The sequence below is a fragment of the Poromitra crassiceps genome, assembly GCF_964638095.1.
Source record: "Poromitra crassiceps genome assembly, chromosome: 9".
Lineage (NCBI taxonomy): Eukaryota > Metazoa > Chordata > Actinopteri > Beryciformes > Melamphaidae > Poromitra > Poromitra crassiceps.
The window spans coordinates 54,457,598-54,480,572 of record NC_139630.1 but is presented as its reverse complement, the minus strand read 5'-3'; the positions used below and the strand labels follow the sequence as shown (position 1 = coordinate 54,480,572).

The following is a 22,975-nucleotide window of genomic DNA, read 5'->3' as shown; positions in this document are numbered from 1 at the left end:
TTCAACAGTGTCAGTAGATAGAGGTCGGTATATATTTTAAATTGCAGTGTGAATGTGCATCATGCTGCACGTAAACTCATTAGAGGAGCCCCTCCCCCTCCATATTGAATGAGCTATTTCTGCACATACACCCGCCAATCACTGCGGTCGCCATGGCAACTGGGGCGGTGCTGAGGCGGCCGTGGTGAGGGATGCTCCGCTCTCCCTCAGCTCTCTGCTCTGAGCAGACCGCTTCAAACCCAAACACTAAGGTAAGACTTATCATCTAACCCTAACACTAAGGTAAGATTTATCATCTAAACCTAACACTAAGGTAAGATTTATCATCTAAACCTAACACTAAGGTAAGACTTATCATCTAAACCTAACACTAAGGTAAGATTTATCATCTAAACTTAACACTAAGGTAGGATTTATCATCTAAACCTAACACTAAGGTAAGACTTATCATCTAACCCTAACACTCAGGTAAGATTTATCATTCAAACCTAACACTAAGGTAAGATTTATCATCTAAACCTAACACTAAGGTAAGATTTATCATCTAACCCTAACACTAAGGTAAGATTTATCATCTAAACCTAACACTCAGGTAGGATTTATCATCTAAACTTAACACTAAGGTAAGATTCATCATCTAAACTTAACACTAAGGTAAGATTTATCATCTAAACCTAACACTAAGGTCAGATTTATCATCTAAACCTAACACTAAGGTGGGATTTATCATCTAAACCTAACACTAAGGTAAGATTTATCATTCAAACCTAACACTAAGGTAAGATTTATCATCTAAACCTAACACTCAGGTAAGATTCATCATCTAAACTTAACACTAAGGTGGGATTTATCATCTAAACCTAACACTAAGGTGGGATTTATCATCTAAACCTAACACTCAGGTAGGATTTATCATCTAAACCTAACACTAAGGTAAGACTTATCTAACCCTAACACTAAGGTAAGATTTATCATTCAAACCTAACACTAAGGTAAGATTTATCATTCAAACCTAACACTAAGGTAAGATTTATCATCTAAACCTAACACTAAGGTAAGACTTATCATCTAAACTTAACACTAAGGTGGGATTTATCATCTAAACCTAACATTAAGGTAAGATTGATCATCTAAACCTAACACTAAGGTCAGATTTATCATCTAAACCTAACACTAAAGTAAGATTTATCATCTAAACCTAACACTAAGGTAAGATTGATAGATATAGATTTATAGATAAGATAGATAGATTATAGATTATAATATATATATAATATCTATAATGCTTTATAACAATAATCACAGCACATTATGAAACATTATATAATGACTTGTAAGGTCAGGTATCATAATACTTAATATCTGCTGGTCACTCACTGAAAATCTTTGAAAAGGGCAGGAGATGTATTATAATTCTTGTAGTTGTGATACATGATAATAATTTATAATACAATGCATTATAACGTGATGTTATGATGTTATAAGTTGTCATTGGGTGCTTTAAGTGAAGTAATGGAATTCCTGAGGTATATGCAGACATAGTACATCACAAGCTGGTTATAACTCACTATAAGTGGTCATTCTAAGTAGTGATGAAATGATTATTGTATGCATGTGTAACAACTATGAGAATTATAATGCATTATGATGCTAGCAAAAAAGATGTCAGTGAGCTGAGTCCATATTTCCATATGGTCTATATGCTCCTCTCAGATTCTCTGGAAGGCTTGGAGTGTATTGTGTAATGGTTGAAACCAGCTTCACCTAATCTGTGTGTTGTGCATAAGCACGATTTGAACATTGTGCTTTGTTTTCTTTGTATTACAGGTCTTTTATCTGACTGATAAGACGCGCGGACGTTTTCCGAGCCGGGCCGAGCTGCTTGTAGACAGAGGAGCTGAAACGCCTCCTGTCGTCTCCTGCTAATGTAAACAGCGTTAAGCGTCACCGTGGAGACGGCACCATGGCGACGGAGGAAGGCCAGGCTGGGCGGTGTGCAGAGAAGGCGGGGTTAAAGAGGAAGCTGACGGGGCCGCCGCGGCTGCTGCTGGGGAAGACAAAGACGGGGAAAAGATGTACGCCTCGGGCCAAAAGAGACAAGACGGGAACCACCCGCGACCCGCCGGGGACAACCGGTGACCCCTCGGGAACAACCGGTGACCCCCCGGGAACAACCGGTGACCCCCCGGGAACAACCGGTGACCCAGCGGGAACCAACTCCCCCCCGAAGCATCAGAGGTCAGAGGTCGTGGTGGAAGAGCGGGAAGCAGCCGGCGCTACCTCGTTCAGCCCCAGGTTACTATACATTTGCATTTTTCATTCGTTTTTATGTTTATTTTTGACTTTTTGTTTTCAATTTCAGTTTAGTTTGAATTAGTTAGTATTATAAAGTAGTCATTAGGGTTTGCTAGTTTAGTCATTTTGTTTTAGTTGTTGAAAATTCTTTCTTTTAGTTTAGTTTGTAGTCGTTTCTAACCTGACGCTGCCGTAGGATGGTGTGTTTCACAGAACCATGTGGGAACTGGATCTTGGTTGCACTCAAATGTATTGTTGCTGCTTGGACAGAGCAATCAAACTGCTTCTGTGTTTCATGTGCGCTCTTGGATTTCTGCTCTGCGTTCAGATTTTTTGGGAAACACAGAGTTTGAGCACAAGCAGACCACCTAGGCTAGAAAACTCACCCACTACTCAGAAAGAAAAGATTACACCAATCTACCAAAATTTGGCAATATTACAAACACCTCATTTCCTGGTTTTTTTTACCATCCATACCACTGGGCCAATCCATGAAATTTGGCCCAATGACAGATATGACAGATATTCAAGCCCCTTCGGGGGCAATAGGCTTGAACCCCTGGTATTGACGCTTGCGTCTATATTTTTAGTTTATTTTAGTAAACACACAATAGACCTTATTCGCTAACCCCGGACAGCGCCATATTGTTGACATACCGTCCTGCAGCTGACAACTAAACGGCCTTATTGTCATTTCTGTTCCATTACAAAATAGGGATAGTGATGACAGCAATAAAAACCCCAGACTTGTTGTTTGTATGCTGCCGTTAATGCCTGTAATAATAAACAAAAGAAAAAACGAGGTGAACAGACTTTGCTGTGAGGAGCTGTCAGAAAGTTTCACCTGTCTCTCCTAACTATCCACACATCTCCTGTGCTGCTGACGTATCCTCAGTCTCGCTCCCTTCATGTCTGAGGACGGTAGAGATAGAAACAAACCACGGGGACTTTATTGCTTTCATTACTACAGCCGTGCCTAACGCAGGTCACCATCCGAACACAACAGGAACGATACAGGTAACGCTAACGGCGGCTAGCTTCCTATAAACTCTGCATTTACATAGGCTGTCACTTAAAGCGGCTGCGCTATGTCAACAACATGGCGGCAGTGGGCGTGCCCGTACGTGAGTGACGTCCATCGAATAAGGTCTATTATAGGCTACTTAGCTTTTTTGTGAAGCCTCATTTTTATTTTTTATTTCAGTTAACGAGAATGTTTTCTCCCACAGCATAGTTTTTGTTATTTCGTTAACGATAATAATGTTGCTTCAGCCTAACAGAAACGCCCAGGATGGACGAAGAGGTTTCACGTGAAATGCCCGTGACGCCCTGCAGGGTGTGCTGCATTCTAGAGGGTGAAGACACCAGTGAGGCAGATGATGCAAGAAACAGGAGGGTGAAGAAGCGTGGCTGGTGGAGAATCTTCTCTCCGGCCATGGTCTGCATCAGGAGGCACAAGAGCGCAGTCGGAAAAGGTTCGTCCGGAAGAGCTTCAGTCGAGCTGCGATCCGACCGGCCGTCTTCACCAGAGGGGGTGGAGTCCGCTTTGACAAGTCATGTACAAGTCGCCCGCGACAATGAAAAGGTAGGGCCGATACGGCCAAACTCTCTATCAAATTGATGCGATTGATGTGATGTGATAATAATATTGCGTTATTGCGTCCACCGCGATGAACAGGTCACAAAAGGAAGGAGAAGGTTTACCGTTGGGACATGGCCGACATTCAAGAGGTTCTCAATGTGTTCGGCCGATGCCCAAGAAGGGGCGCGGCGGCGAGGAGGCGAGCGCAGGCCGTCCCTCTGTCTCAGGAGGAAGCTGCAGAGGCTGCTGAGCCGGGCGGGGAGGGAGCGCCCGCAGAGCCCCAGAACCCAGGAGGATGCGACGGTGCCTCGGGGCTCGGCGTCTGTCGCTCAGACGGACTCGACCGATGGTCCGCGGCGACGGCCGGAAATTGTCACGGTCACCGCCGAGATGAGCGGCTGGCTGCCTGAAGAGATCGCCGCGAAAGAGATGAGAGGTCAGGAGGACGAATCACCGAACCTCGAAACAACGGAGGAACGACAGATCTCGGAGATATTCATCGATTCGACGGACACCGAAAACGGATCGGAGACGTTCCGAACGGACAGCTTGGCGAAAACAGAAGGCGGCATCGCTTGTGCCGCCAGCAAAGACTCCCCAGTCAACCTTACCACAGACACTAACAACAAGGTTCCTCCAGGTGACGTGAACCAGAATGCATTTTCTGAGGTTATCGAGTCAGATACTACGCTCCGTAACGCTGTCAGCGTCGCGGCTGACGTGAACGACCAGCTCTCAATCCAGAGCCTCTCGTCTAAGGAGGCTCCAGATGCTCGGCCAGTGGGAACTACATCGCCGACTGGCCAGACAGATGCGCTCGCCATCTTCCCAAAGCGCCCGGGTGAGGTCAGCAGGAGCACGCCGCGGGTCCAGGTGGATCCTCCGGAGGTGCACGCCGTGGGTCAGGAGGATGGCTGGGAGGCGAGTTCCTCCGCAGAGAACCACGTCTTCCTCCACGCCGGGCAGGCAGAGACCCAGCTGGTCCACACGGCTCGCTCTCTGGTCCAGGCCGCCATGAGCGCGGCCGTGCAGCAGCTGATCAGAGAGCGGCAGAGCGGCGCCACCCGCAGCGTCCACCGGGAGGTGCAGGGCTGCCGAGATCACGCCTGACTCCTGAAACCTGACTTGGTTCTGACACCTGACACCAGGACTCACTAAAAAACAGTAGCTGTGTTTGAATGATTCACTCACTCACTCACTCACTCGCTCGCTCGCTCACTCACTCACTCACTCACTCACTCGCTCACTCACTCACTATTCCCTTTGTAGTGTTTATCATAGTGAACTAAATTATATGGGGAACGATCAAACGAGTTCCGGACGCTACCTCACTCTTCCTCTCCTTTGCTAAACACAGTGCATTGCATTGTGGTATACGGGAGAAAAATGTAGGGTATATTCGCTGTTCACTAGAAATTGTAGTGCATTGCTGGTATTTTGTAGTGGACTAGTGAATCAAATGAACAGTTAGAGTTCAGAGATTTGAATGGTGAACACAGTAGTAGTTTGAACAGGGCTATGGTATTTCACCCAGATGGGTGTGGTTTAACAGGACATAGCAGTGCGAACTCCATGATCCTCTCAGAGTGCACATTCATGAGTTTTACACAATGTCTGAATTTATTTTATTCATTCTACTTATTTATTTTATTATTTTAACAGGGTAGGTTACAATTGTATTCCAATTTCAGACAATGTTTTTTGCCTCAGTTTTAGTTCACCATGATATCCTTGTCGAAGACTTCAACAGTGAAATATTTTGTTCAGTTTGCAATGCGTATTGAACCTACAGCCTCATATTTAAATGGTTCAATATGAATATGCGTATTGATATCTCTGGCTATTGTTAGTACTTTTAATTTGCACTATCCAGTCACGCTAACATTAGAATGAAGGTTGAGGTTAAGCTTAGTGTTATCTAAATGTCAATCTATTTTAACACTATTTTAGTTGTAGATATTTTCCAGTATAACGTTTGTATCAACAGTCAGGTAACAGTCAACAGTCAGTCACGGTTGCAGCCTGCCAGCAGTACAAGGAGCACAAATCTGATCACAAAAGAAAGGAAAGAAAGAAAGAAAATCTCAGTTTGAAGTAGGCGGTTGTGGTTAAGAGAAAGATGGGCAAAGATAAGGCAATTTAGTTTACAGTTTAGCTTATCCAAAAAGTGACGAGACAACCCGATGTGAGCCGACGAGAACGTGCATCGGTCACGGTCACGGTCATGCCTGAGCTACGGCCCCAGGCCCGCTCCAAATACCCTGTGTTTAGGGAGTCACACCTGAGCTAAATACCGTGTGTTTAGGGAGTCACACCTGAGCTAAATACCGTGTGTTTAGGGAGTCACACCTGAGCTAAATACCGTGTGTTTAGGGAGTCACACCTGAGCTAAATACCGTGTGTTTAGGGAGTCACACCTGAGCTAAATACCGTGTGTTTAGGGAGTCACACCTGAGCTAAATACCGTGTGTTTAGGGAGTCACACCTGAGCTAAATACCGTGTGTTTAGGGAGTCACACCTGAGCTAAATACCGTGTGTTTAGGGAGTCACACCTGAGCTAAATACCGTGTGTTTAGGGAGTCACACCTGAGCTAAATACCGTGTGTTTAGGGAGTCACACCTGAGCTAAATACCGTGTGTTTAGGGAGTCACACCTGAGCTAAATACCGTGTGTTTAGGGAGTCACACCTGAGCTAAATACCGTGTGTTTAGGGAGTCACACCTGAGCTAAATACCATGTGTTTAGAGAGTCACACCTGATGCCTTGACGTCGTATTAATGTAGGACTCTATTATGTGTACTGTATTATGTACAACTTGCGGTTAAAAGTATTCTTCTCTCTCAATGAACCAAACTGCTGCTGTTTGTAACTATCTTGTACACTGTGTTGTGTTGTCTTTTACGAACTGAAAAGTACTGAAACCTAATCCACTTTAACTAAGGGAATATATATATATATATATATATATATATATATATATATATATATAGACACACACACACACACACACACACACACATATATGTATGTATGCAGATGAAGTGGCTACAGCCACGGGGGCGGAGCGGGTGGCCGCGTCATAGCCAACACCATCACGTTGTTGGACGTAATGGTTGTTTCTATAGTGGTCAATTTCTTGAGAAATGGCAGTTGGGTTGCTGCGGAGTGCAGCTTGGCATAGTGTGAGAATCCTCGTTCTCACTCGTAAAACCTGGGTTGTAGGACAACCCTCAAGATATAGATATTTCAGTTTGTTTTTGTTTATAACTATTGCAAGTTTTTTTTTATTCTAGGATGCCGATCAACACTAGGCAAAGGGACTGCCGATGAAAATTTGCCTTCTGGCTAACTCCGGTACATTTACAATACTGATTGTTGAATGTTGATTAATGTACACTGTCCCTTTACAAATAAATTGATTGATTGATTGATTGATTGATTGAAAATTTAAAACCAGCTCTCACGTGAGGGTGGGTCAATCTACATCTTCTGTATGTTGCTTTATTTTGTTGTTTGTTATTATTCATTTGTTACTTATCACTTCTATCCTACAGCAGGAGGCGCTGTGCTTTCAACAGCATCTCTTGAGACATAATGTTCCATTCTGTTCTGTTCTGTTCTGTTCTGTTCTGTCCTGTTCTGTTCTATTCTATTCTCTTGACCTGCTGAATGCTGCTAGATGAAAACGATGCTCAGTGGATTCAGGTGTTGATAATTGTGAGAAAACAGCTCCATCTGTTGGTCAAGTTCATGTTTGTCTATTTACAGCCCTGTACCCCAAGCATGTCAGAAGAAGGCTTTACAGAGAAAGTGTTTATTTAGCTAGATCCAGAGCAATCTAGTAAGAGAGTGGCATCAGGGGAGGTCCAAAATGCATGACTCATTAGCCAATGAACAGCCAGGAAGGAGGCTTGCACTATGTTTAAATGCTAAAATAAAGCTGATAATATACAATTTGATTCTTGAAATGTTGGACCCTTTCAAAGTACATCACAAACTGTCAATTTTGCTGCAGCTCGACAGCGCTGCTTAATCCAGGACCTTACTTCCGGGAACTCTTGCGAGTAAAAAAAAACTGGTCCATTGGAGTGAATGGAGATGTCGCGACTCTTCTACACGGCTCTGGCTAGATCTAACTAAACACAATCAATGAACAAAGTTGATCAAAATTATATACAGTGGCAGCAAACAGCAGGTGGTGCTCCCAGCTCTTTCAGCTCCCTGCCAGCAGCCATACCAAAGAAATGAACTTTGTTACACCGGCTGTGTGTGTGTGTGTGTGTGTGTGTGTGTGTGTGTGTGTGTGTGTGTGTGTGTGTGTGTGTGTGTGTGTGTGTGTGTGTGTGTGTGTGTGTGTGTGTGTGTGTGTGTGTGTGTGTGTGTGTGTGTGTGTGTGTGTGTGTGTGTGTTTTCCATATTCACATTTGGGATTGTGCATGTTTTTCACAATTTCTGTTTGCAGTGTGGTTTAAATGGTCTATGAAATGAAATTATTTAATGTAATTTCACATAACATGAACATTTATATTTGGCCCACGGTGGCCATCCATCCACCTCTGCCTTATAGGGTAACAACAATAACATGAAAGTATTTCCAGTAAGTGCAGTTTTTTATGTAGGCTTTAATATGTACACACAATTTATTATTATAAAAAAAATCATTTTATTAATAATAATAAGGTAACTGTCCTATATAGCCATTGGCTCAGGGCTGATCTATAGGACCAATTTACCCCGTTCTCCCCTACCTGATAAATGCACGCACACCTGTGACCACATAACATAACATTTCAATATCAATCCCGCTCGTAACCATATCTCGTATGCTCGTAACAGACCTGACAAGAAATTGACGTTTATCGATGATTCTCGACTCTACTTTTTCTCCCTGCCCCGAGGCTGGAGTGACGAATCATCGCACTCCGCGTCTATTGGCTACAAAGCTCAACGAAAACCAGTCAACCAATCACAGGCAACTACGATGAAGAGCAGTAATACACTCTGCTATCGTCTAGTCGTCCTGTGAAGCTAGGGAAATGCACCGGCTAGCACGTGGGAGTAGTAAATGACCGTATTTTGTTTGTATTTCAGGGTGGACTAGTGCCCTTTTTTTATACTGTGCCTTGTGAACGGCGAAACCAAACATTAAGCTGGTTAAGGTGACATTATTAGCTTTTCAGCTCGACAGTGAGCTAGTGTATCGTCCTTATTATGGCGGACAACGGAGACGATGATTCCCAGTACAGGATCAAAGAGGGCGACTACGTTGTATTGAAACGCGGAGATATCTTCAAAGCTGTGCAGATTCATCAGAAGAAGTAAGTCTGGAGCTGTACAGTTAGCCTCTGTCACTAACGTTAGCTAAATGGCGTTAGCTAAATGACTTGCTTGCAGTAAAGATTCACTCACACGTCTATTCTGTTTTGTCGTGGTCTCGTACTGTGGTCATCTTTTGATGTTGTCTTGATGAACACACAGGAGGATGGTCTTTGAGAGGCAGTGGTTCTTCCTGGACAATGCAGTGGGGCAGCTGTACAGCACCACATTTGAAATTGTGCCTGGAGGCAGTGGAGGAGGATCATTACAACCACAGAAGCCCAAGAACACAGAGAGCTCCAGTGGTATCTAACCTTCTATTGTCTATGTAGCAATACAAGTGACATAGTGAATGATGAATGAGTGCACTGCCTGGCACTGAGACCTCTGTTAACACATTCACTGCCAGACGTTTTTTTTTTTACTGTAGGTAGGTTCTGCCAGAGGTTTTTTTTGAGGATTCTGGCTCATCTTTCAAGACCCGAGGATTCTTTTCTGCTAAGATTTTGTGAACACACAATATCTCAAAAGGACTAATAGAATGTGTGCTTTCTCTGTCTAAAATAGTTAGTTTGTAGAGTTAGTAGTTATGTAAGCATTAGCAGTTGAATACAGCATGGTTTCAGCGTCAGAAAAATTATTCAGAGATAGACGGCTTTTTGTGAAATTCGATAGAACAGTCACTTTAACCATTCATTTTTGGCATCAGTAAGACGTCAGACATCTAAACAATAGTTTTGAACAGTAATTTCCTCCATAACAGCAGGAAACACCCCTCTGCTTCCAACTCCTCCCTCCGTGGGCGTTCTTCTTGGCTGCAGCGGCCGTGTCACAAGCTTGTCACCAGTCTCACTGCTTTGCTGCTGCTGTCCTGTGCCTGTCTGCGCGGCCGCTCTTTGAGGAAGTAGGGATGGACTCGCTCGCTTCTTGGAGTTTTGGTTGAGAGCTTTGATGAAGCTTTTGCGATTCTGGTCATATTTATGCTGCGTGTTTCAAAGTGTGTATCCAATCTATTCTTGGAACCCCCCACCGTTGCCACCGCTGTGCATCAGCGCGAAAGTGAAAGCGTTTTCGCCATCAATTTTACAGTATGAGAACGGCTTCCTCTCGCTTTTCCCTCCAGTTTTGGGTCGCCTCTTTCTACTGTGGAGAGACATGTCGCCACTCAGTGGGTCGGTAAAATAGATTATACACATTCAATACCTCCAATTCTGGTGTAGGAGACGTAAAAGGGTTAGATCAACGTCCCACCGTCAAAAAAAAAAAATCAATTTTTTTTGACGTATTAACTCATTCTCTGCCAGGGTCATTTCGGTCTGTGTGCTCCCAGTGCCAGGATTTTGAGCATATTTCCTGATCTTCCAGGACCCACAGAATATTCTGTGCTAGGAATAAAATTACACAACATATCTCACAATAAAGCAGAGACTCTCTTCTTACCCCTTGTAAAAAACTGAAACTCGACCATGTTTCCTTGTTTAGTTACAAGCAGTGGAAGTTAGCTTGTTTTCACGAAAAATGCCCTCCTTTTCACGAAAAATGCCCTCCTTGGGACATAAATGGGAGAAAAAGAGGTTTTTAGTGAAGGGCACCGTTTCAAGCAGAACTCTCTTTTGAGCCTTTTATTTTTTGCCTCAGTGACACATCAGACATATACAGTATTTGTTTTCCCAAATAAATAAATAAAAAATAAGAGAATGTATTTGAGGGAGCTGTGTCGGTCTTAGCTTGATAAAAGCATAAACAAATGGAACGAACCCTTATGTGGTCACACTCACACACTCTCTCTCTCTCTCTCACACTCTCACTCACACACACACACAGACACACACACACACACACACACACACAGGAATAACGAGTGCTGTAACGTTACCTGCTGCTGTCACGTTACCTCTCATAACTAACGTTAGCACAGAAGATCACACAATAGCTACGTTAGTGCTGTAAACTTTGAAATGTTTATGTGACACATGTTTCGCCTTGGTTGCTGGGGACGGGTGTGTGACGCGGTTTGACGCGTTTGACGTATCCATGTGATTCCCTCTCCCTTGAGTGTGACAGAAAGCTCCCCTTGAGAGGGAGATCTGGCAAGAGGAAACGTGAAGCGAGTCATGCCGGCGGCATAAGTTATAAACAATGCGTGACAATTATACTCGAATGTTGTGTGTGTGATCATTTCATCTCAAACGCGATACAAAAACTTTTTACCATCGTCATTGCTCTCTCCAAGTGGCACCCATTTCTCCTCCTCCGATTCATCTGTGTCACAGAACGCTGTGAAGGGGAGCCTTCGTCGCCATGGCGCTCCGTCGTGGAGCAATAACAAAAACGCTGGCGTCTTCCTCGCCATCTTCGCCAGCCGAGAACTCTGGATCGGACTCTGTTTCGACCACAGGCTCCACCCATAAATACTAAACTAGCGGGTTCCTTTTATCAATTTGACCTGAAACAATGTCACAGGCTGGGAAAGTGTCTGATGTAATGTAAACAGCCAAAACATGAAAGTACGTCCGAGTACGTCCTTGGCACAGAACGCCATTGTAAAAAGTACGTCCGAGTACGTCTTTGGCAGAGAATGAGTTAATACGTCATTGGCAGTGAACCGTTGGATTATTTTTGACGGATTAATACGTCATTGGCAGTGAACGTGTTAAAGGGATACACCACTTTTTTGGAAGTTTAGCTCATTTGCCACATCCTCCCCACATAACCAAGATACACCATGCCTTACCGGCACTGTCCGCTCCGTTTACAGTGAGCTACAGTCGTGAAGTTAGTAATTATCACCATAGAATGGAGGCTAATGGTACAAGCTGTTAAAAATCTGCCAAAACACACATCTCACGGCGCCAAAATACATGTTGTGCTTCAGGTACTCGCCACACAATGAAATATGAATCCAAAATGCACACAATTGGTCTTTTTGGAAGGAAAAGAGGTAGCCGGCACTACTTTCCCAACATGGCCGCCGACCTCTTTTCCTTCCAAAAAGACACATGATGTGCATTTTGGTTGAACATTTCATCGTGTGGTGAGTACCCGAAGCACAACATGTATTTTGGCGCCGTGAGATGTGTGTTTTCGGCAGATTTTTAACAGCTTGTACCATTAGCCTCCACTCTATGGCGATAATTACTAACTTCACGACTGTAGCTCACTGTAAACTGAGCGGACAGTGCCGGTAAGGCATGGTGTATCTTGGTTATGTGGGGGGGATGTGGCAAATGAGCTAAACTTCCAAAAAAAGTGGTGTATCCCTTTAACCTTTGGAGTCCCTACTAGTTTGTCTCTTCTCCCCAGATGCAAAGGAGGCCGGCACAGACAACAGACATATAGTGGATGATGGGAAATCACAGAAACTTACCAGGGACGACATTGAGACACTCAAAGAGGAAGGTCTGAAGAGCCAGGTACATGAATAAACTTACAATTACATATAAGTATAAATAGCACTTCCTGGTGTTGGGTCTTCTGTTTATTATATAGCCTAATCGCAAAAAAGTGTAATAGATTATCGAAATTGTAATTATGAGCCGACATTAATTTTATACTGAACAAAAATACAAATGCATAAAGTTTTGGTCACATGTTTCATTAGCTAAAAAAAATATCCCATCCAGGAAAAAGCATATCTCTCTCTAACTCTTGTCCATGAATTAGTTTACATTCCTGTTTGAGAAGTTTCTCCTTTGCCAAGAATGTCACTCGATGGAATTATTTTCTTAACTTGACCGAGTAAAATCAATGAATTTGAAATATTTTTGTTCAGTATACAAATGTATGTCGGAAACAAAATATGCATGTTTTACGGTGCTTTTAAAATCCCATATTGTGCTTCTGTGTTTCCGCAGGAAATTGTTCAGAAGCTTATAGAGAACAGCGCAACGTTCAGAGATAAGACAGAGTTTGCACAGGAGAAGTACATCAAGAAGAAGAAGAAGAAGTGAGTCACCGCTGGTGATCCGTGCCGGACATCAAATCTAATCTGGGCTGTGGTAATGGAGGCGTTGATGATTGCTTCTTGTCTTGTGCTGCTTGCTGCAGGTATGAGAACACTGTGATGATTCTGAAGCCTTCGTGTCGCATCCTGGCGATGATGTACCACGGCCGCGAGCCGGGGAAGATCTGGTGAGTCCACTGATGGAGTAACAGGATCAACCTATGTGCCTTTTTCACCAGCAGCCATTGTGTCTCTAAATGGCAGGGAAGTAACACAGGTGCAAGCAAGCAAACATTAATGAGGGTTTCCAACTTCCAATCCATTCGGTGTTCCCCAGTCAGTGCCGGGGGCCCTCGTTAATGTTTTGCTTGCACCTGTAGTACTTCCTGCCTTTTAGACACAAAATGGCTGAGGTGAAAAAGGCTAATGAAGGCTGTTAAAATGATTGGTGTTACTGCATCAGATTAAGAGGTGATTTGTGTGTGTGTGTGTGTGTGTGTGTGTGTGTCTGTGTGTCTTTCTGTCTCTGTCTTGCAGCCACCTGCGGTACGACACGCTTGCCCAAATGTTGACGCTGGCAAACATCCACGCTGGCAGCAAAGTGTTGGTGTTTGAGACTTGCGCTGGCCTCGTGCTGGGAGCCGTCATGGAGAGGATGGGCGGTGCGTAGTCGACGGGCACAACATTTTGATTCGATTAGATCAACTTTATAACCTCACACACACAGGGAAGTTAAATCTGGTGAGGCAATAGAGAAACAGAAACTCAAGACAAAAAGTGATAAGACAAGACGCAGTAAAAAAAATAGTCAGAGCAATCACCATATCCAATCCCCACCCCCACAGCTACTGAGCTAACTGAGCAATCAACAAAGAATTAAGAATCACAAGTTCAAATGACCAGTAAGTAAATGATCAGTAGTTCAAAATGACCAATTAATTGATTGTAAATTAGATCATAATTTTAATCATTTATCAAGTAAGAATACCAAACACTTGCTGGTTAAACTTTCATAAATGCTTAGATTGTGTTGCTTTTCTCCATTTCATGTCATTAGAAAAAATAATGCGTTGTTTGTTTTTAGTTATTATTCAGACTAAGTAAGCAATTTAAAGGCATCACTACTCACCATGAAATCAGGTTTTTTTTTTTTCTAAAATAATTTTAGAATTCTGTTACAGTAGAAAATCACATGAAATGTCTTGCCCCCGTTAGTTACATTGTTTTGACCAAAGGATTCTATTAAAAAAATATTTTTGACAGAGAATTAATTTTACACACTACGCAGTCTTTCTAAATGAAGCCATTCCCTGTGACCTTTTCACAAATCTAATCGCCCTCTCTTGTCGTCTCATCCAGGCTACGGTTCAGTGATCCAGATGTACCCAGGAGGCGGGCCGGTCCGGGCGGGTGTGGAGAGCTTTGGCTTCCCCGCTCACTTCCACGATACGCTGCTCGACTTTCCCATCTGCCACGTCAACGCTCTGCTGGCAGGCACGCTGGACACCACTGCCAAGGAGGAACACACTGCTGGTAGGGTCTGTGTGTGTAGGTGTGTGTGTGTGTGTGTGCATGCATGCAAGCGTTTTAAGATCTTCAGGGCCTGAGAGAGATGTGACAACGCTGTGACCTAGACTCAAACCATGATGTCACAGTTTGTAGTCTATTGCACAACTGTCAGGATTTCCCCCTCTTAATTTACAGGTGTTATAACTTATTCTCTTTCCCCCCCCCCCCCCCCCACTGTGCCAGCACACGCAAACGTCAGGTGGCCGTGATGCCCTGAGATCCCTAAGGCCACCTTGGCAGTGCCATGGGCGCGTTTCGCCCCCAAATCAGTGTGTTATGGCGCTAAGCCAATGGGTTCCAGGACGAACAGGCTCTCTGATGAGGCACGCGCCATTTACATTATGTTTAGAGCAGCGCAGTAAATACAATATTCCTGGAATGCGAGTTTAACTAAACGGTTACATGTCCTCTGCATTCTACAGCAAATAAAGACATTAGTGTTTGTTTTATTTTGTATGTTACATACTTATTGGCCAAGTTATGTTAGTTTATGGGCTAGGAATTCTGCCAGGGTACAGAAGGGAGTGTAGGCGGCCATCTTGCCTGCAGAGTTTTCAAATCAAGTAGAATACTGTTTTGCAAGAAATCTGGGGGGGTCAGTCCCCCTTTAAACAAATGTGCGACGCCAAAGGCCAGATGGCCTTGTCCATAAAATGAAAAAAGAAAAAACCCACCCTGATGTACAGGATCCAGTGATGGGCAAGCTACTTGGAAAATGTAGTAAGCTAAGCTATCAGTTACTCTAGATGAAATATAGCTAAACTACATTGAAGCTATCCCCAGAGAAATGTAGCAAGCTAAGCTACGAGCAACATGGCAAAAGCAGCTTGCTAGATCAAAGCTACCGTACTTTTTTTCTCACATTGAATCAACTTCTTGTCAAAGAACAACTTTCCACCAAACAAATAGGCAGGCAAAAAAAATCTCATTTTGATTGTTTATTATATTATAAAACACTGAAACTCTCACTGGCACAATATTCAAAAACAGACAATAAAACCTGAACATCTTCTTCATCGCTGCCAGTGGCTCCCTCTGGCTCTGCCATCTTTCAAACTACTGAGAAATGTAGTTAAAGCGCCCGACATGGTTCTGCGCAGCCACGACTTGGAGCCTTGCTGCCGATGAGCGGCGACAGTGAGACATGTGCATACTCGAACGTAACTCGTCCAAAACACGTCCAAAACGTTATCGTGTCGTTTACCAAGAACTTGCAATCATGTCGGTGGGGAAACATTTTATTGTCCCGGTGAGCCTGCAGAAGGCTTTGCTAGATGAGGGACAAGCACGTTAAATGAGGAAATGGCATTTCCTCATTCCTCACAACAAGGAGTTGACGGTGCAGAGTGACATTTTCGAGGAGCTGCACGCCCCCTACGCCGAGCTGCGCCGATAGGACGCCCAGCTGCGGCGACCCCCTCGGCGCAGTCAGCGCCGTAGATTTCGCTCGAGCATAATTTGAGCTTACGCTATGTAGCAAGCTACTGCCCAACACTGACAGGATCTGTGCTTGTTTCTGTTCTCTTTCTTTGCTGCTATGCATGCCAAAAGAGAAGACTTTGTTATGACCCTGGCCTAGGGGAACTAAGAGGCATAACAAAAGACAAGGAAAACGTTGGTGTAACTTCAAAACATAATATTTATTTACTAAACCCAAACAAAACTAAACTAAATAAACCATGACATGTGAGAATCAGTAAAGTCAGTGGTGTAAGGCATGTGTGGATGGGTGTAGTGTGTGAAGGGTGTTGCATGGATCAACCAAAATGTTGAGGTGAGTGCAGGGTGGGGAGAAGAAAGGAATGAAATCAAATCTAACAGCCTCAGCCAGGAGGGCAGAGTTTTAAAGCTGGAGTGAGCACCGGGCCCAGGTGCACTCCAATTAGCTGATCAGCCAATTTGCCCTCCCAGAGTCCTGAGAGCAAAACAGAAGACAATAAGAATCAAAGCATATAAACAAACTACATAAAGCAAAGGGAAGGTGCAGTGGGAATGTGAAACATAAATAATAAACAGGGGACCGTCACAACAGGTTGACAGTACAAGCTTTGAAAACATCTCGTAATAGGTATTAAGTATGATAGTACGGTAATCTTTATTTCTATCACACTTATCAAAAACAGAGTTACAAATATGAAGCAACATTAAAACACAACAGAATAAAAAATGTTCACCATTGGGTACAAAATACAATCAAATAAGAGAAACTACTAAAATAAACATGGTTTCAAAGTGCAAATATTGCTAAATACATATTGCAAAAAGAAGAATAAAATAGAAAGTAGAAAAGTGTGTTTCAATTCAGGTGAACTCTTAATACATGTCAGAGAAGAGGCGGATCGATTTTGACACGATGACATCACATCATGATGCTGTTCTGACAGTTCTGGTTTTGCTCCATCTCCACATCCCAGATGCAGGCCAGTCCAGCAGGCCTCCAGAGGAGGAGCAGAACATGGAGACCAACACTGGCCCAGCCCAGGACCAGGAGAGAGAGGAGCCCACCACTGACCCAGCCCAGGACCAGGAGAGAGAGGAGCCCACCACTGACCCAGCCCAGGACCAGGAGAGAGAGGAGCCCACCACTGACCCAGCCCAGGACCAGGAGAGAGAGGAGCGGGAGAAACGCGTATGTCCCGCTCGCCTTGGGATCTTCAACAATATTCAATATTGGCCCAAGCCTAATGTGCAATCACAATTTCAGAAACGAATCACACTGTAGTTGTCCTGCAAAAGCCTTGTTTTACAATTTAGCTTTTATAACTATAATAGCAGATCTTTACCCTTAATGCAAATGTTTCATGAATTTGGGACCAAGCCAATACACATGGCACAAATGGGACAATCATTTAATTTTTGTAAATTCCCCCGAAAAGTTGCCTTTTTGGACACACGGATAAAGAAAGACTATAGATAAGATAAAGTTATACACTCCTGACTTAAAGACAGTAAAATTGGAGAAGTCAAAATCCGATGGCGAACAAGGGGAAGCGATGAAAAACGATGAATATCTTGACTTGATTTAATTTTTTTCAGGCTGAGGAGAAGAAGGTGAAGATGGAGCAGAAGAGAATGAAGCTGGCAGCAGCTGCTGCCCAGCTGGAGGGGAGGAATGCAGACGGGTCAGTGTCACATTATGTGTCCCGTTTCCACACGTCTGTTCCTCTGCCCCGACCCGTTCTCCTCCTCTGATCAGTCGGCAGCTCTCTCCTCCTCTCCACCTCTCCACCTCTGCTCCATTCAATCTGGATTGGAGCTCCATAGTGAGCCACAACAATTAAAATTGATCTACAGGAGATGGGGAGGGGGAAATTGAGTGTTGCCCTCACAAGGTGAACAAAGTGGTCGCTTTGCAGTTTCCTGTCCGGCAAAATGACGGATTTGCTCGGTAGCTGTTTAGTGATTGATGGGTGTTGCGAGGCTTCAGAGTCACGTACGGTGCAACTATTGATCTGATCGCTAACCGATAGTCCTCTGGGTCGCCTCCAACATCATCGCAGCCGTCCCATAAACTGCCTCTGTAACACCTCCTCCTAAATCACCCTCTCACCAAGCTCCATTAAATATCAAATGAATGTACACAACACGGGTCCTATATCAGTAAGCCGTATGGCTATAGCTCATATAGCACGGATAAGCTCAATTACGATATTGCTTACCTGCGCATTTCCAATGAGGGACTGTGCTGTTGAGATTGAGAGTGTATTTCAGTTCAGGCAGGTTTGCTTGATCATCTGTTTTTTCCCCCTCCACCTCCAGGTTGGTCATAGCCAGTCGCTTTCACCCGTGTCCCGTTCTGCTGGGGCTGCTCAAGTTCCTCGCCCCCTCCAGGCCCTTTGTAGTGTACTCCCAATTCAAAGAGGTAAGATCGTCACGCGTAGCGGCGTATTTACAGGGTTCTGCCAAGGTGCTTGGATTTCAAGTCCTGGAATACCTTGAAAATCGCCCCTTTTTTAAACGAGGTGCTTGACTTTCACATGAACCACATAACGCTGTCTGTCGGTGACGTCACGTCTTATATTTTGACCAAAGTTGGTATTAAAAAGACAAAAGGCGCTTTACTGAGGTATGAGCATCTGTTCAAAGTCAAAGCAATCTTTAGACAAATATTTTCCCGTCGCACTCACAAGATTGATAGTAGAATTAACTTGTTAAAGACACAATGTAATATAATGCAAATTTGATGCCCCTTTTGGGCCAAATTTATATTTGAAAATCAATTCTTTGATTTGCGCGAAGTCCTTGAAAATGAAAAAAAAAAATAGTGCTTGAATTTGCTTTTGTAGTATCTGTATGAACCCTGTGTTTAGAAGCACAGCAGCACCTGCGATGGCCTCCCGATGACTGAGGCTAATTAGTGTTCTTAAATGGATGTTTTTCATTAACTGCCAGTACACACACACACACACACACACACACTCAGGATTCCACTGGGAAATGTCCTTTGCATTCATTACAGCAGTGGACGTCGCTGTCGACGAGTTAAAATGCCTCTCATGACCTATGACCTCTCTCTGCACCTATGACCTCTGCTGCGCTTGTGTGCATCTCCTCTTTGACCCTACACTTCTCCTGTCTTATTGACCCCCCCCCCCCATTCTTTCTTCCCTGCAGCCTCTTATCGAATGCTACACAAAACTCAAGGAACAAGGCGGCACCATCAACCTCAGACTCACCGATTCCTGGCTCAGACATTACCAGGTAATCCTCAAAGAATCCTTAAAACCATTAAAGAATCTGCACTAAATCGTGTTTTTTGAGCGGTAAACATGTTGTTGTTTTTTCAATATTTTATTTTGCAATTTTCAGAACACGGAGAACAAAAACAGGCTCAGACAAACAAAACAAAAACACGCATATATCCTCACATTCCAATGTCACAGCGTGGCGCTACCAGCCGTGTCAAGAGCTTAATATGTGCTTGTAAGAGATGCTGCATGAGATCCAATGCAAGGCGTCCATGAAAAGTCAGCTGGGCGAGTTACTTGGCGCTTTTAACCTCGTCTAAGTAGGCCAGAGACGGGTCCCAGATGGTTGAGAACTTCTCAAGTGGATTGGTCCTCAGGAGCCGGAGTCTCTCCATACGTATAACCGAGACCATGTCCGTCAGCCACAGCTGAAAAGAAGGTGGGGAGGGGGGACTTCCACTCCTTCAGAATGAGTCTCTTGGCGACAGCTGTGAACATGGTTATATGGGTGCGCCCCCCAGTGGCTCACCTGGTAGAGCACGTACCATTTAAAGGTGCGTTCACACCGACCTATTAAAGTTTTTCGCTGGCATCGAGTTTACATACAAAGTCAATGCAAACGAGCGATTGAGCGTATATTCGCCCGGGAGAAAAATCGCTGGGCGTCCGAGCGACAGAGACAGAGCGATAGGGCGAAAATTCGCTCGTCGCCCCAGATGAAATATCCCAACTCGAGCGAACTTACGCTGGCAAAAGTCACTTGCTGCTCAACCCTGATTGGCTGCCGTGTGAGTCGAGGATCACACTGGCTTGGAACAAACCGCTGGTTTATTAGTGTGGCAACAAACCGCATTGACAGGCTGACAGCTGACATGAAGTGAAGTACCGGTATAGATACGCAAGCTCGCGTTAGAAGCACGCTGATAGGCGTAGTTTGTAAACAACTACGGTGGCTCGTAGTGGACAAACATCATGACATTGCGTTTTCATCCTGTCGAACGTTAGCCAGATGTCCGTCAATTCTTGTGCCTGTTGACAAGCGATTTAAACACAGCGACAGAGCGATTCCAAAGGGTTGAATCGAGCAACAGAGAGAAAAATAAATATCTCGGTGTGAACACAGCTTAAGATTTAGTCCTTCCTGCAGTCGGTCTGGCTTTGAATCCGGGCTGTGGCCCTTCCCTCTCTCTCCATCCCTGTTTTGTTGTTTATATACTGTCCTATCTAATAAAGGGGGGAAAATGCAGAAAAAAACAATCTAAAAAACATGTTTATATGGCTTCTCTGGAGCAATAAGCATTGATCCAGTACTTAATTAGATTTTTCGATTCAACTCTTCTCGGGGCAGTAAATCGTTGGCACTGATCTTTTATACGCTGAAACTTTCGACTGTATTGCACTCCTGGACCCTTGTAGTGTTTATTAGTAGAAATTAATTTTGAGCGTGCCTCGCCTGCAGCTCGCATTGCTTCAACTGCACATCCGCGTTGAGCAGTTTTAGTAGTCAGATTTCTTCCCCTGTTTATCCTCTCTGGCTTCTAGGTTTTATTGTTGTTTTTATTGTTCTTATTCCTCAACAGTGTCATGATAGAAAATGAGTCATTTGCGTGCCATGGATCAGTGAGGCAGCTATCTCACCTTTGGCAGCATCAAATGCTCTGCCTCCACAGAATGACCCCCATGTAGAGATGGGGTGATCTGTTATCACAGACACACACGCCTATTCGTTCTACTCGGTGCAGACTGCCTCTCGGTGGAGACTGCCTCTGTAATGAGTGGCCAACGGGCCGTTTTCCTCTCACGCTGTGTTATTCGCCCTGCTCTTCCTCTGCAGTTAATGACCTCTTGACTGTAATTCTGCGTTGTGTCCCCTAGGTGTTGCTCACGCTGCGTGAAGCCTGTGGCATACTCTTCGCGCTCAGCCAAGCGCATAGGGCGCGCGGCGATTTTGACGTCATCGCACGGGGCGTGTCGGGGGCCGAGGCCTGAGCGCAGCGCGGCGCGTCCATGGAGATTTTTATATCAGCGCGTCGGGTTTTGCTGCCTGTGCCTGTGAGATCTCCGTGGTAGGCTATCAGCGGATATCTGCTGTGATTGAGTCCTCACCGTCCTCATCGTCGTAAAGTCGCCTTCGAAGCATGACGTTCGATTATAACGAACTAGTTGTGTGGCTTAGCCTTCCCAAATGTTGAGGGTCGTTTTTTAGAATTGAATACATAGAATTGGGAACGTTACATTCAATTTCATTCAGACTGCCTGGCACTGATCGCCGCCATTTTCCCCTGGAGCTTCCACAGGAGGAGCGAGCTGCGCACTCACTATGGAGGCGAGCCCCGCCTCCAGCGCGTGCGCGAAGAGTATGCCAGAAGCTTTATTCACCCTGCTCTTCCTCTGCAGTTAATGACCTCTTGACTGTAATTCTGCGTTGTGTCCCCTAGGTGATGCTCACGCTGTGTTATTCGCCCTGCTCTTCCTCTGCAGTTAATGACCTCTTGACTGTAATTCTGCGTTGTGTCCCCTAGGTGATGCCTAACCGGACACATCCTCTGCTGCTGATGAGCGGGGGTGGGGGCTACCTCCTCTCGGGCACCACGGTTGCGACGGGCAGCTCCAAGCCCGCGGGCTCCCAGAGAGCGGAGGAGCCGGCGCCAAAGAGACTCAAACTGACAGTGGCTGAAGAAGGATAAAACAACTGCAGGCCGTCTGTGACTTCTATAAGGGCACACTGCCAATGGCCTGTAGTGGTTTCCTCTGGCAATGACTTTCATTTCAGCTAAAATTGATTTTGACACATCCGGACGATGGCCGGGGAGACGGTGCGTCTGGTTTGCATTCATCAATCACAGGTTCTCCTGTCTTGTCTTTTCAGATCATTGCAGATGAGGAGTGTACTGTTAGCCAGGTTAGCCTCTATACGAGCTCACTGTATGTGTTGGCGTAAGGAACTGCTACAAATTAGAATGGTGCGGTGTGTTCTGGAGAATAAGCGATACTTGTGTGGCTCGTCCCTTGAGACCAGGTGTAAAAAAAAAAAAGGCATTTTTTTCCCCCGTTAATCCTCCCCTGCTTCTAGATTTCAACAGTTCTTTTTTATTTTGTTATTCCTCAGAAGAAAGTGCCATGTAAAAAAAATGAGCCATTTACTTATGCAGATTTAAACTGTGGGTTATATCTGCATTCTGTCCAGAATAAACTCAGTTCTCAAAATGAAAGTCTTTGCAATGAGATTGATGTGGGAAGACACTCCCCCCCACCCCCCCAATCATCATCAATCCATAATTTACCACATGAGAGGTATTTGTTTGGTCCCAGAATATTTCCTTTTATTGAGTGCAGACTGAACAAACTTGAGAACACAAGAATTGAAATTGCAATTTGGCTTATATATTAATTTCATATTTTTTATATGTACATATACACATCAAAAGCATTCCCATGCTCATTATTTTTGATAACATCAACACAACAATAATAAACAAATCGATACAGTCGAATCTTTTTTGGCAAGGCTCCAGGGTTTTGTTTTGTATAAGCACACGACGTTGGTAGCCATATAGCTCACTGTCATCTGTTGATAGTG

At 44.4% G+C, this 22,975-nt stretch overlaps 1 protein-coding gene across 1 annotated transcript; it reads left to right on the top strand.

The window, feature by feature from the left end:
• The first annotated feature begins 8,923 nt into the window (after positions 1–8,923).
• Positions 8,924–22,702, top strand: trmt6 (tRNA methyltransferase 6 non-catalytic subunit). The gene is made up of 12 exons (XM_083643181.1): positions 8,924–9,197; positions 9,358–9,500; positions 12,499–12,608; positions 13,050–13,141; positions 13,243–13,326; positions 13,676–13,800; positions 14,498–14,671; positions 17,122–17,336; positions 17,744–17,829; positions 18,467–18,569; positions 19,322–19,408; positions 21,918–22,702. The coding sequence occupies exons 1-12, from the start codon at positions 9,091–9,093 to the stop codon at positions 22,080–22,082; spliced, it is 1,491 nt and encodes a 496-aa protein (XP_083499307.1). The 5' UTR covers positions 8,924–9,090; the 3' UTR covers positions 22,083–22,702.
• The last annotated feature ends 273 nt before the right edge of the window (positions 22,703–22,975 follow it).

Coding starts and splice junctions, on each gene's coding strand:
- trmt6 (XM_083643181.1), top strand. CDS start 9,091: ATGGCGGACAACGGAGACGATGATTCCCAGTACAGGATCAAAGAGGGC. Junction 13,142..13,242: donor ATCAAGAAGAAGAAGAAGAA/GTGAGTCACCGC, acceptor TGCTTGCTGCAG/GTATGAGAACACTGTGATGA. Junction 13,327..13,675: donor CGCGAGCCGGGGAAGATCTG/GTGAGTCCACTG, acceptor TCTGTCTTGCAG/CCACCTGCGGTACGACACGC.